Consider the following 14,059-nt stretch of genomic DNA (forward strand, 5'->3'; position numbering starts at 1 on the left):
TAACCCTGTTTGGGAGCTTCACCAGTTGGACACCTCATTTTTAGGTGTGCCTGGTGCAGCTTCTGGCATGCCCTTCCTGAACTCTCCATTGAACCAAGATTGATCCCCTGGCTTAACGGTAATGGTCGAGTGGGGAAGTTGCCAGGCAAAAAGGTTGCAGGCTGTGCTGGAGTAGAATTCTACTGCTGTTGATGGCCCACAGCGCGTCATGGATACCCAGTCTTGAGTCAGATGTCACATGACATCAGGTTATAATCCAACAGGTTTGTTTAAAATCAAAAGGTTTTGGAGCATTGCTCCTTCATCAGGTGAAGTGGAGGGAAGTGCACAGGCCCAGAATTTATAGGCAGAGAGATAATGACAAGATAATTCCAGATAATTAAGACTGTCAAAAGATAAGTACAAATAGTGAGAGAAGAGCTGAATAACTAGTCTTCGCAGGTGGTCAAAAGTATCAGTGTGAGTAAAATCTCAATAGCAGAAAAGTTTGACCTATGATTCAACTGATTAAGGCTGAGAGATAACTACAAAAAGTCAAAAATAAGATGGCGCTAGAGACAAACCAAATGGCTGGAATAAAACAAGTTGGAAGAACTGCAGATGCTGTAAATCAGAAACTAAAACAGAAGTTAATGAAAAAGTTCAGCAGCTCTGGCAGCATCTGTGAAGAGTTAATATTTCAGGTCGAGTGACCCTTCCTCATGCTGGAACAACATAACAGGTATAAGAGTCGCATGACAAGGGTTTAACCAAACTAACAAATAATCCAAACTGTACAAACTAATTAAGATAAAGTGATAATAATAAATTATCAAGGTAACAATGTCAAAACAGAACAGCAAGGAAGATTTTACGAACAATATGGTGGATTTACATGTAGTGTGACATGAAGCAAAAGATCAGTTAAGACCATCCTCATGGGTACAGAGCTTGCTATCGGTTTCTGCTTGACAATTCTGTTTTTGACATGTATCTCAAAGGCTGCAGTGGAGGATGCTTAGCAAAATCAAATTGCTAGATCTGTTTGAAGACTATCCCATTTAGCATGGTGATAGTGCTGCACAACACGATGCAGGGTACTCCAAATGTGAACGCAGGACATCATTTCCACAAATGCTGTGCACAGGTCACTCTTTCCGATAATGTCATGTTCAGATGCATCTGCAGCCAGCAGATTGGTATACTTGAGGTCAAGTATGTTTTTCCCTCGTTTTGGATCCCTCATCACCTGCCACACATCCAGTCCAGAAGCTATGTCCTTTCGGACCTGATCAGCTCAATAAGTAGGGATTCTGGATTAGTGGTGCTGGAAAAGCATGGCAGTTCAGGCAGCATCCAAGGGGTGGGGTCTGAGGGCAGAGGTGCGGGATGTGGACGAGATGCATTGGAGGGCATCTTCCCACGTGGTTAAAGATGCCCTCCAATGCATCTCGTCCACATCCCACGCTTCTGCCCTCAGACCCCACCCTTCCAACCGTAAGACAGACAGAACGCCCCTGGTGCTCACCTTCCACCCTACCAACCTTCGCATACACCAAATCATCCGCCGACATTTCCGCCACCTCCAAAAAGACCCCACCACCAGGGATATATTTCCCTCCCCACCCCTTTCCGCCTTCCGCAAAGACAGTTCCCTCCGTGACCACCTGGTCAGGTCCACGACCCCCTACAACCCACCCTCCCATCCTGGCACCTTCCCCTGCCACCGCAGGAACTGTAAAATCTGCGCCCACACCTCCTCCCTCACCTCTGTCCAAAGCCCTAAAGGAGCCTTCCACATCCAAAGTTTTACCTGCACATCCACTAATATCATTTATTGTATCCGTTGCTCCCGATGCGGTCTCCTCTACATTGGGGAGACTGGGCGCCTCCTAGCAGAGTGCTTTAGGGAACATCTCCGGGACACTCGCACCAATCAACCACACCGCCCCGTGGCCCAACATTTCAACTCCCTCTCCCACTCTGCCGAGGACATGGAGGTCCTGGGCCTCCTTCACCACTGCTCCCTCACCACCAGATGCCTGGAGGAAGAACGCCTCCTCTTCCGCCTCGGAACACTTCAACCCCAGGTCATCAATGTGGACTTCAACAGTTTCCTCATTTCCCCTTCCCCCACCTCACCCCAGTTCCAAACTTCCAGCTCAGCACTGTCCCCATGACTTGTCCTACCTGCCTATCTCCTTTTCCACCTATCCACTCCACCCTCTCCTCCCTGACCTGTCACCTTCATCCCCTCCCCCACTCACCTATTGTACTCTATGCTACTTTCTCCCCACCCCCACCCTCCTCTAGCTTATCTCTCCACACTTCAGGCTCTCCGCCTTTATTCCTGATGAAGGGCTTTTGCCCAAAACGTCGATTTCGCTGCTCCTTGGATGCTGCCTGAATTGCTGTGCTCTTCCAGCACCACTAATCCAGAATCTGGTTTCCAGCATCTGCAGTCATTGTTTTTACCTCAATAAGTAGGGATTCCAAGCCACGAAAAAGGTGGATATTGAAATACCCACCATCCAGTGTACATTTTGCACTATTGCCACTCTCTTCCAACTGTTGTTCAACATGGAGTACGGATTCCTCAGCTAAGGGAGGGTAGTAAGTGGTAATCAGAAGGTTTCCTTGCCCACATTTAACCTGAAGTCATGAGAGTTCATGCAGTCCGAAGTCAATGGTGTGCACTCCCAGGGGTGGGACAGGATATATCCAAGGATGGTGATGGTAGAATCTGGACATTGTCTGTCAGATATCATTCAGTGAGTACAACAGTCAGGCTGTGGTTTGAACAGTTTGTAAGACAGGTATCCCAAAGGTTAGCAAAGAGGTATTTGCAGAGTCAACAGGGCTGTTTCCGCCAGTCTATATCTCTGTTCCTTCATTGTTGTTGGATCTAGATCCTGGAACACCCTCCCATACAGCACTCTGGGTGTGCCTATCAGGTCAATGGAAGGCAGCTCAATGGCATAGCAAAGAGGCTGACATCCCATAAGAGAAGAAATTAACAAATACATCACCTCTGGGCAAAACATTTGCACCCCTTCAGAAAGCTAATATATAACTTTTGCGCTTTACTAATTCACTAGGATTGATGACACTTAAAATTGAGAAAAACCCATGCCCCAGATTAAAATATTTATACCTGAATAATTTGTGAAGTTTTTCAGATCCTCCAGATCTATTGGTATTTGTGCTCCAGATATTAAAACCTGACAACAGGAAAAAAAAAAGTGGAGATTAAGAAAACACAAAAATTTGAAAACTTAAACAGCTTTGGAATTGACAATAAACTCTTCATTTTCTTGCCATGTTTCTCCAGAAGAAATTTTTTTAGCTCATCATATCTTAAAAACACTTCAATAGGCATATGAAATGCCATAACCTACAGAGCACAAACTACAATCTGCAGGTTGGATTGGACATGTGTGGTGAAATTATGTCCCAATACATGTGTGAATCTAACCGGAATGGAGGTGTTGCTTAGTCTTATTACACACCTCCCCGTGTGAATCTTCTTATCTGTATGTAACCAGAATGGAATGTGTTTTTTAGCCTTGCTCTGCTGTTCACATGAATGTTTATATCTGGAAAAGAGTATATCAGCTGGAAAAGTCTCCAGTTCGGTGAGTCTGCTCCGGGGTTACGTTTAACCGCCGAGCGTGGGTTGTTGGCAACCGCTCTACGAGAACTGACGGCTCCCAGTTCCGGTAACATGTAGAGTGAGTATAAGCCAGACCCGGGAGTCTGCTCCGGGGTTACGTTTAACCGCCGAGCGTGGGTTGTTGGCAACCGCTCTACGAGAACTGACGGCTCCCAGTTCCGGTAACATGTAGAGTGAGTATAAGCCAGACCCGTTGTAAGTATGAGACCTGGTTGTGGCGACGCTGCGGGGAATAAAATGCTCATATTCTAGCAGACTCGCCTCTTGGTCGTTTGTTCTGTGTCAGACTACTCTCCTACGAACCTGACCTTGAGAATTTTTTAAAACAACATGGGAGCTCATTTTTAACCAGCAGTGACGCAGTGGCCAAATGATGTGTTTCTGGACAGTATATCTTCAGAGAAATAGAGTCATATAGGAGAGAAAAAGGCCCATAAGCTGATCATGTCTGCTCTGGTGAAAAACTACCTAACTATTCTATTCCCCTTTTCCAGCACTTGGTCCACAGCCTTGCCTGCCTTTGTATCCAACTGGATGTCTGAATACTTCGCCCTCTGGGTGAAAAAAATCTTTTCCTCCCATATCCTTTAAATGGGATTTTGATGTTGAGGCCATTTCAGAGACGTGGGTCGAGTAGGGAAAGGAATGGTTGTTGCAGGTTCCGGGATTTAGATGTTTCACTAAGAACAGAGAAGATAATAAAAGAGGGGGAGGTGTGGCATTGTTAGTCAAGGACAGTATTGTGGCTGCAGAAATGACATTTGAGGACTCGTCATAATATGAGATGAGATTAGAAACAGGAAAGGAGAGGTCACCCTTTTGGGAGTTTTCAGTAGACCTCCGAATAGTTCCAGAGATGTAGAGGAAAGGATAGCAAAGATGACTCTCGACAGGAGTGAGAGTGACAGGGTATTGTTATGGGGGACTTGAACTCCCCAAATATTGATTGGAAATACTATAGTTGAGTAATTTAGATTAGATTAGGTTCCCTTCAGTATGGAAACAGGCCCTTTGGCCCAACAAGTCCACACCGACCCGATATTTACCCCTGACTAATGCACCTAATAGTATGAGCAATTGAGCATGGCCAGTTCACCTGACCTGCACATCTTTGGATTGTGGGAGGAAACTGGAACACCCAGAGGAAACCCACACAGACACAGGGACAATGCGCAAAGTCCACACAGACAGTCACCTGAGGTGGGAATCAAACCCAGGTCCTGGCTCTGTGAGGCAGCAGTGCTAACCACGGTGCCACCCAAACGGATCAGTTTTTGTCCGTTGTGGGGTGGGGTGGGGGAGGGGGTCTGACACAGTATGTAGACAGGCCAACAAGGGGTGAGGCCACATTAGATTTGATATCAGGTAATGAACCCAGCCAGGTGTTAGGATTGAGGTAGGCCAGCACTTTGGTGATAGTGACCACAATTCAGTTATGTTTAGGTATAGGTATACACCAGAGGGCAAGAGCTACAGCTGGGGGAAAGGCAATTACGATGAGATTAGACAAGATTTAGGACGCATAGGATGGGAAGGAAACTACAGAGGATGGGCACAAAAGATATGTGGAGCTTATTCAAGGAACAGCTACTGTGTTTCCTTAATAAGTACGTACCTATCAGACAGGGAATAAGCTGTCGAGTGCAGGATTTATGGTTTACTAAGGAAGTTGAATCTCTTGTCAAGAGGAAGAAGGCAGCTTATGTCAAGATGAGATGTGAAGGCTCAGTTAGGTCAATTGAGAGTTACAAGGTAGCCAGGAAAGACCTAAAGAGGGAGCTAGGACAAGCGAGGAGGGGACATGAGAAGTTGTTGGCGGATAGAATAAGGGAAAACCCTAAAGATTTCTATAGGTATATAAGGGATAAAAGAATGACAAGAGTAAGATTAAGGCCAATCAAGGACAGTAGTGGGAAATTGTGCGTGGAGTCACAGGAGATGGGGAAGCGCTAAATTGATATTTTTTGTGAGTATTCACACTGGAAAAACACAATGCTGTCGAGGAGAATACTAAGAAACAAGCTACTAGACTAGAAGGGACTGAGGTTCACAAGGAGGTGGCATTAGAAAGGCTGCGAAGTGTGAAAATAGATAAGCCCCGGGCCGGATGGATTTTTCCTCGGATTCTCTGGGAAGCCAGGGAGGAGAAAGATTAAAGCCAAAGGCTCGGTATTATGTCATCATTGTCGACAGGAATAGTGCCAGAAGACCAGAGGATAGCAAATGTTGTCTCTTCGTTCAAGAAGCGGGGTAGAGACAACCCTGCATAATTATAGGCCAGTGAGCCTTACTTCGGTTGTGGGTAAAGTGTTGGAAAAGGTTATAAGAGATAGGATTTATAATCATCTTGATAGGCATAAGACGAAAAATATTCATTTAGCACATCCTCTATCTCCATGCACAACTTCCCACGACTGCCCTTGATTGGCCCTAATCTTACTCTAGTTGATTAGGGATAGTCAACATGGTTTTGTGAAGGGAACACAAACCTTATTTAGTTCTTTGAGAAAGTGACCAAACAGGTGGACGAGGGTAAATTCTTTAATGTGGTGTATATAGATTTCAGTAAGGCGTTTCATAAGGTTCCCCATGGTTGATTACTGCACAAAATATGGAGGCGTGGAATTGCGGGCGATTTAGCAGTTTGGATCAGAAATTGGCTAGCTGAGAAGAGTGGCGGCTGATTGGAAATGTTCATCCTGGAGAGGTTTTAAATTGGAGAAAGGCCAATTTTGACGGTGTTAGGCAAGAACTTTCAAAAGCTGATTGGGAGCCGATATTCACGGGTAAAGGGACGGCTGGAAATTGGGAAGCCTTCAGAAGTGAGATAACAAGAATCCAGAGAAAGTATATTCCTGTTAGTGTAAAAGGAAAGGCTGGTAGGTTTAGGGAATGCTGGATGAATAAAGAAATTGAGGGTTTGATAAAGAAAAAGAAAGAAGCATATGTCAAGTGCAGACAGTATAGATCGAATGAATCCTTAGAAGAGTATAAGGCAGTATGAGTATACTTAAGAGAGAAATCAGGAGGGCAAAAAGGGGACATTAGTTAGCTTTGGCAAATAGAGTTAAGGAGAATCCAAAGAGTTTTTACAAATACATTAGGGACAAAAGGGTAATTAGGGAGAGAACAGGGCCCCTCAAAGATCAGCAAGGCAGCCTTTGCATCAGGACAGTATTTTGCGTTGGTATTGACTGTGGAAAAGGATGTGGAAGATATAGAATCCAGGGAAATAGATGGTGACATCTTGAAAATGTTCATATTACAGCAGAGGAAGTGCTGGATGTCTTGAAACGCATAAAAGTGGATAAATCCACAGGACCTGATAAGGTGCACCCTAGAACTCGGTGGGAAGCTAGGGAAGTGATTGCTGGGCCTCTTAGTGAGATATTTGCGTCATCGATAGTCACAGGTGAGGTGCCGGAAGACTAGAGGTTGGTTAATATGGTACCACTGTTTAAAAAAGGTGCTAAGGACAAGCCAGGAAATTATAGACCAGTGAGCCTGACGTGGGCAAGTTGTTGGAGTACATCCTGTCCCTCAGGATTCCCATGTGTTTGGAAAGGCAAGGACTGATTTAGGGATAGTCAACATGGCTTTGAGAGTGGGAAATCATGTCTCACAAACTTGATTGAGATTTTTGAAGAAATAACAGAGGATTGATGAGGACAAAGCAGTACATGTGATCTACATGGACTTCAGTAAGATGTTCGACAAGGTTCCCCATGGGAGACTGGCCAGTAAGGTTAGATCTCATGGAATACAGGGAGAACTCGCCAATTGGATACAGAACTGGCTCAAAGGTGGAAGACAGAGGGTGGTGGTGGAGGGTTGTTTTTCTGACTGGAGGCCTATGACCAGTGGAGTGCCACAAGGATCGGTGCTGGGTCCACTACTTTTCATCATTTATATAATGGATTTGGTTGCAAGTGCAAGAGGTAAAGTTTGCAGATGACACTAAAATTGGAGGTGTAGTGGATGGCGAAGGTGGTTACAATAGGAACTTGATCAGATGGGCCAATGCGCTGAATAGTGGCAGATGGAATTTAATTCAGATAAATGTGAGGTGCTGCATTTTGGGAAAGCAAATCTTAGCAGGACTTATACACTTAATGGTAAGGTCCTAGGGAGTGTTGCTGAACAAAGGGACCTTGGAGTGCAGGTTCATAGCTCCTTGAAAGTGGAGTCACAGGTAGATAGGATAGTTGAAGACGGCGTTTGGTATGCTTTCCTTTATTGGTCAGAGTGTTGAGTACAGGAGTTGGGAGGTCATGTTGCAGCTGTACAGGACATTGGTTAGGCCAGTGTTGGAATATTGCATGCAATTCAGGTCTCCCTCCTATCAGAAAGATGTTATGAAAGTTGAAAGGGTTCAGAAAAGATTACAAGGATGTTGCCAGGGTTGGCGGATTTGAGTTATAGGGAGAGGCTGAACAGGCTGGGGCTGTTTTCCCTCGAGTATCAGAGGCTGAGGGGTCACCTTATAGAGGTTTATTAAATTATGAGGGGCATGGATAGGATAAATAGACAAAGTCTTTTCCCTAGAGTGCACGAGTCCAGAACTAAAGGGCAGAGGTTTAGGGTGAGGGGAGAAAGATATTAAAGAGACCTAAGGGGCAATGTTTTCATGCAGAGGGTGGTAAGTGTATGGAGTTGCCAGAGGCAGTGGTGGATGCTCATACAATTGCAACATTTAAAAGGCATCTGGATGGGTATATGAATAGGAAGGGGTGGAGTCATAAGTTGCTGGCAGGTGTGACTAGAATGGATTGGGATAGCTGGTCAGCATGGACAGGTTGGACAGAAGAGTCTGTTTCTGTGCTATATATCTCTATGACTCTATCACTCTACTAGTGATGTATTGCCAGGATCTGGTTTGTCATTTTTATAAATGACCTGGATGAGGGCATACAAGAGTGGGTTAGTAAATTTGCAGACGACACTAAGATCGGTACAGTTGTGGATAGTGACGAAGGAAGTTATAGGTTACAGAGGGGCATAGATAAGCTGCAGAGCTGGGGTGAGAGGTGGCAAATGGAATTTAATGCAGAAAAGTGAGGTGATTCACTTTGGAAGGAGTAACACGAATGCAGAGTACTGGGCGAATGGTAAGATTCTTGGTAGTGTAGATAAGCAAAGAGATCTCTCAAAGATCCCTCAAAGTTGCCACCCAGGTTGATCGGGTTGTTAAGGCAGCTTATGGTGTGAAAGCCTTTATTAGTAGGGAGACCGAGTTTCAGAACCATGAGGTCATGCTGCAGCTGTACAAAACTCTGGTGTGGCCGCACTTGAGTACTGCGTGCAGTTTTGGTCACTGCATTATAGGAAGGATCTGGAAGCTTTGAAAAGGGTTCAGAGGAGATTTACTAGGATGTTGTCTCTAATGCAGAGAAGGTCTTACAAGGAAAGGCTGAGGGATCTGAGGCTGTTTTCGTTACAGGAGGTGGTTGAGAGGTGACTTAATTGAGACATATAAGATGATCAGAGCGTTAGATAGGTTGGATAGTGAGAGCCTTTTTCCTAGGATGGTGATGGCTAGCACAAGGGGGCATAGCTTCAAATTGAGGGCTGATAGATATAAGACAGATGTCAGAGTAGTTTCTTTACTCAGAGTAATAGGGACATAGAACGCACTGCCTGCAACAGTTGTAAATGATAATTGGATAGGCATATGGCCAAGAATGGAACAGTGTAGGTTAGATGGGCTTCAAATTGATTTCACCAGTTGGCGCAACATCAAGGGCTGAAGGGCCTGCACTGTGCTGTAATGTTCTATGTTCTAAAACTGTGCCCCTTTGCCAAAATCTATGCCCCCTGGTCATTGCCCTATGTCCCTCAATTTTAAACATCACAATAATGCTCCCATCAGCTCCAAGAAAAACAACCTCAGTCTATTCAATCTCTGTTCATAACTGAAACTCTAGCACATGTCCTCTGCACCCTCTCCAATGCAATCACATCCTATAACGTGGATTCCAGAACTACACAAATATCATCGTATATGGTAGCAATATTCTACCAACACAGAAAATAGCTGAAGTTAGCCAGTTAGCCTCTCAAGTCCTCTGCACCATTCAACAACAAAATGGCTAATCTTCTATCTCAAAGTCATTTTCTAATGCACTATTCCTATATTGCTTGATATTTTTAATAACTAGAAATCTATTCCAGATTAGAGTGGTGCTGGAAAAGCACAGCAGGTCAGGTAGCATCCAAGGAGCAGGAAAATCAACGTTTCGGGCATAAACCCTTCACTTCCCGATGAACAGCTTATGCCCATAACGTCAATTCTCTTCCTCCTCGGAAGCTGCCTGACCTGCTGTGTTTTTCCAGCACAACACTGTCGACTGCGACACTCCAGCACCTGCAGTCCTTATTTTCTCCTTACTAACTTTTGGTCATAGTCATCGCTTTCTGTCTGCCACTTTCTAACTTATAATGTAGCAACTCAAGTTTTCCTTTTAAAAAGCATTTTTCTGACTTTCCACCATTTAAAGAACCTTCCCCCTCCCCCAGAGCAGTGCATTAGCTTACGCATTTACAACCAGTCTACAAGAGTAGTTACTTATCACATGATTTTCTTGTGATGCCACTGATCAGTTTTCACTTCTTGAAACTCAGCACTCCATGGCTTCTCACTGCCTTGCACCCCCTCCTTCTAAATTTAATTCACCAATTAAATACTCTGCCTCTTTGTTATTAATCACCATTTTTATGATACGAAAACTATACAAGAGTAAATTAGTGTTGAGGAATATCACTGCAATTTTTAATGGCTATAAGGCACGTGAATTTATTCTATACTTATAAAAAACCTTAATCTTGAATAAATCTTGCAACAATAGCCAAGAACAACCAGGAAAAAACATGCAGGTATTAGTTTATACAACATTATGAGACTGAATGCATTCCAGAGAATTAAGAGGTTTGCACTCTTGCAATAGGTTAGCCTCTGAATTTCTATGAATTGCTTAGACTTTTAAAAAACACATTTAAAAAGGTCATCTTCAGTTTTCAATGTGGCTCTGTCAATAAGCGTAATTCCAATAAGATGCAAATGAATATGCATCTTAAAAAGTAAGTTTGAACTTCTTTTCTCCTACAAATGCTAGATCAGTTCACATAATTCATTTATCCCAGAGACGCAGAACAATCCTGTACCATGCCAATTTTAAAACTGGAGTGTACTATCTGCAAGGATTGTGAGAGCAGATTAAATAGTCACTTTAACAGGCAATTGAATAAACAAAGGAAAACTTTACAGGGCTACAGCGGAAGGGCAGGAAAATTGGATTATTTGATAGTTCTTTCAAAGAGCCAATACAAGCATTTAGAGGGCGTGAAGGACCTTATTCTGGGCTGAATCACTTTATGGAGATAACAATTGAACATGAAACTTTTATCTGTACACTCAATGATACTTAATATGTAACTATTAGTCACTGAACTAAGAAAATTTAAAAACTCAAAAGAAACAATCCTGTTTCAAAGTACAAGTAGTGTATTAAAATATTGGAAAAGAAAATGCAGTGTTATTCCAAAATATTAGCATCATAGAGATCTACAGCACAGAAAAAGGCCCTTCAGCCCATTACATCTGTGCCAGTCAAAAACAATCACCTAAATATTTTAAACCCATTTTCCAGGAAAACACCATCCAGACAGGGTCATGAACTCTTGACCCTCAGATTATAAGTCTGATGCTGTACCAACTTGTACATTGACGAGCATGAGAGAAAGAAACCACACAGGAAACAATTGTTTATAATTCGAGCGGCAGGTTTTTAGTTGAGCTCTTTGATTAATCCTAGCATTTTACTTCCTCCCTCAATTCGACCACTCCACCTCGCTAACCCCGAAAATGTTCTCTCATTAGGACCCAATTTCCTTTGAATCTTACTAGTGAATCCTGTTCCACCATCCTTTCAAGAAAATGCTTCCCAGATCACAACAGTCCACTGTGTTAAAATAAAAAATGCCATCTTTCCAATCTTGGCCCTATGTAACTGACTCTAATACTGAATAGTGTTTTGCTGTATTACTGTATTAAAAACCACTCATGTTTGCAAACACGTCTATTAAAGATGCTTGCATGTTCTATGCTTGATGAAGCATTTTCCAGAATTAGCTGATAACTAAATCAGGAGAAAGTGAGGACTGCAGATGCTGGAGATCAGCGTAGAGAGTCTGGCGCTGGAAAAGTGCAGCATCTAAGGAGTAGGGGAATCACGTTTCAAGCAAAAGCCCTTCACCTTCCTGATGAAGGTCTTTTGCCTGAAACGTCGATTCTTCTGTTCCTCGGGTGCTGCCTGACCTGCTGTGCTTTTTGAGCACTACATTCTCAACTCTAATAACTAAATTAGTCAAGTTAAAGCAATGTTATTCAATGTTAGATATTCTTGCCTGTAATTGTTACAGCTATTTTATGAAATACCCAACTGATGTTGAAAAAATATTGACTAGAAGAGAACAGAAAAGAAGAGGAGAACAGGAAAAAAAATCCCTGTTTTATAGGCTAAATCTGTGAAAAGCTGCTGAATACAATTCTAAGTTTTAGTATTTCAGACGTTGTCCAAGTGTAATAAAAGTAATGTCACCATTAAATTATTTCCACAAGTGACAGATTTTCCATCTACGTACTGGTGGATTTTAGTCAAAGATGCATTGAGATAGCAATATTCATGACCAAATGTTTCAAAGCAGTTTACAGCCAATTAACTGTTTCTGAAGTTATGCAATGCAATCAATTTACACAAAGCAAGCTACAAAATAAAGAGCAAAGTGATTAATAACCAAATTATCTACATTTGTAATGTTGTTGCAGGATGAAAAGGCATCAGGATACCAAGGATAACTGCCCTGATTTGTCTTTCAAGAGGATTTTTGTACATATTCCAGACAGCAACTTAACATTTCCACTGAAAGTTGGCCTCATTTTTAGTGCTTAGTGCTGGAGTGGCTACAACGACTGTCATTTGAGCCACAGGTAACATTGGGAAATTTAGGAAATTGGATCAAATAACAGTTATCAGGCTAAACTGTTAATATTTGTTGATCTGTGTTTTCCTCAAAAAAGAGGTTTACTAAAATATTAATTCCATCATGCCATGGTAAAAATGTGTTTCTGGTAGTGTGGGTAAAAAAGACAAAGTTACATAGTTACAAAAAGCTCAAATGGTTTACCTGAAGCTCTTGTTGGTCAAACATCCTCAGCCATTCTAGGTTCACAACATTAGCAACCCCCTGTCGGAATGCAAGACAGTGTGGTCGGATCTGTTTGTTGAGCCTGTAGTCCGCAACAAGATGGATGTAAGCTATTCTGTTGGCACTAGTTACAGGAATATCCTTTCCACCCAGCTTCAGTTCAACCACCTATCATGTAAAAGGTTTTCCATCAGAATTGTGCATTAATTGATTCTATAAACATGAAAGGAACAAAAAGTTAGATTGCATTTTAAATTAACCACTTTCCCTTAATCTTTTCCACTTCCATGAGCAAAATGCTCGTCAGATTTCCACTCTGCTACAAAACTAAGACAGCTTTTAAAGTCACAAATGACATCTTAGATGCACCTAAACAGTAAACTTTCCCATTCAGCCCTTCTCAACCCATATGCAGCCTTCACTGATACGTCTTCACTGTTGTTCAGCTAGTTCTGACTGGATTCTTCTATTTACATGCTTGTCTAGCCAGTAAAGATTCGAGAATCAATTGTAGTGGCTTCTTTCTCTGCTGCCACCCCCATTAATTCTGATGCTTCCCCCAATGATCTAACACTTGCTACCAATTCTCTCTCAATTTCACTCATTCATTAGGAGAACATGGGCTTCACTGGCTAGGCCTGCCTTTATTGCTCATTCCTAACTGCCCTGCAGAAAGTGGTGAGGAACTGCGTTCTTGAAGTGCTGCAGGCTGTTTGATCTAAGTATACCTACAATGTTAGCAACAGTGATTGAATGGTAATGTATTTCCAAGTCAGGATGATGAGTGGGTTGAAAGAGAATTTGTAGGGGGTGGTGTTCCACGAATGTGCTTTCCATGTACTTCCAGATGGCAGCGATCGTGGGTTTGGAAGGTACTGTCAAAGCAGCCTTAGTGAATGCGTGCAATGCATCTTGCAGATGGTAAACATGATTGCTAACGAGTGTCAGTGGAAGAGGGAGTGAATGTTTGTGGATTCGGTCCAAACAAGTCGGCTGCTTTCTCCTGGACGGTGTCATGCTCCTAGAGTGTTATTGGAGCTGCATTCATCCAAACAATTGAGGAATATTCCATCACACCTCTGACTTGTAGATAATGGACAGACTCTAGGAACACAGGTGGTGAGCTACTCGCTGCAGGATTGCTAACCTCTGACCTGCTCTTGTAGCCAGAAAATGTACATGGCCATAATAAAAGCAAAATAC

At 42.9% G+C, this 14,059-nt stretch overlaps 1 protein-coding gene across 3 annotated transcripts in view; it reads right to left on the minus strand.

Moving 5' to 3' along the window:
• ube3c (ubiquitin protein ligase E3C) overlaps positions 1–14,059 on the minus strand; it is a 184,578-nt gene that overhangs the window by 25,236 nt on the left and 145,283 nt on the right. For all 3 annotated transcript variants that reach the window (XM_043690704.2, XM_043690705.2, XM_087987558.1), the window contains 2 exons: positions 12,836–13,024; positions 3,134–3,200 (listed from right to left, as the gene is read on the minus strand). In XM_043690704.2, the coding sequence (XP_043546639.2) occupies positions 3,134–3,200; positions 12,836–13,024 (256 nt within the window). The remainder of the gene's footprint in view (positions 1–3,133; positions 3,201–12,835; positions 13,025–14,059) is intronic.

Source organism: Chiloscyllium plagiosum, unplaced genomic scaffold, assembly GCF_037043375.1.
Source record: "Chiloscyllium plagiosum isolate Xiang-an unplaced genomic scaffold, Cpla_swu_hap1 HiC_scaffold_5, whole genome shotgun sequence".
Lineage (NCBI taxonomy): Eukaryota > Metazoa > Chordata > Chondrichthyes > Orectolobiformes > Hemiscylliidae > Chiloscyllium > Chiloscyllium plagiosum.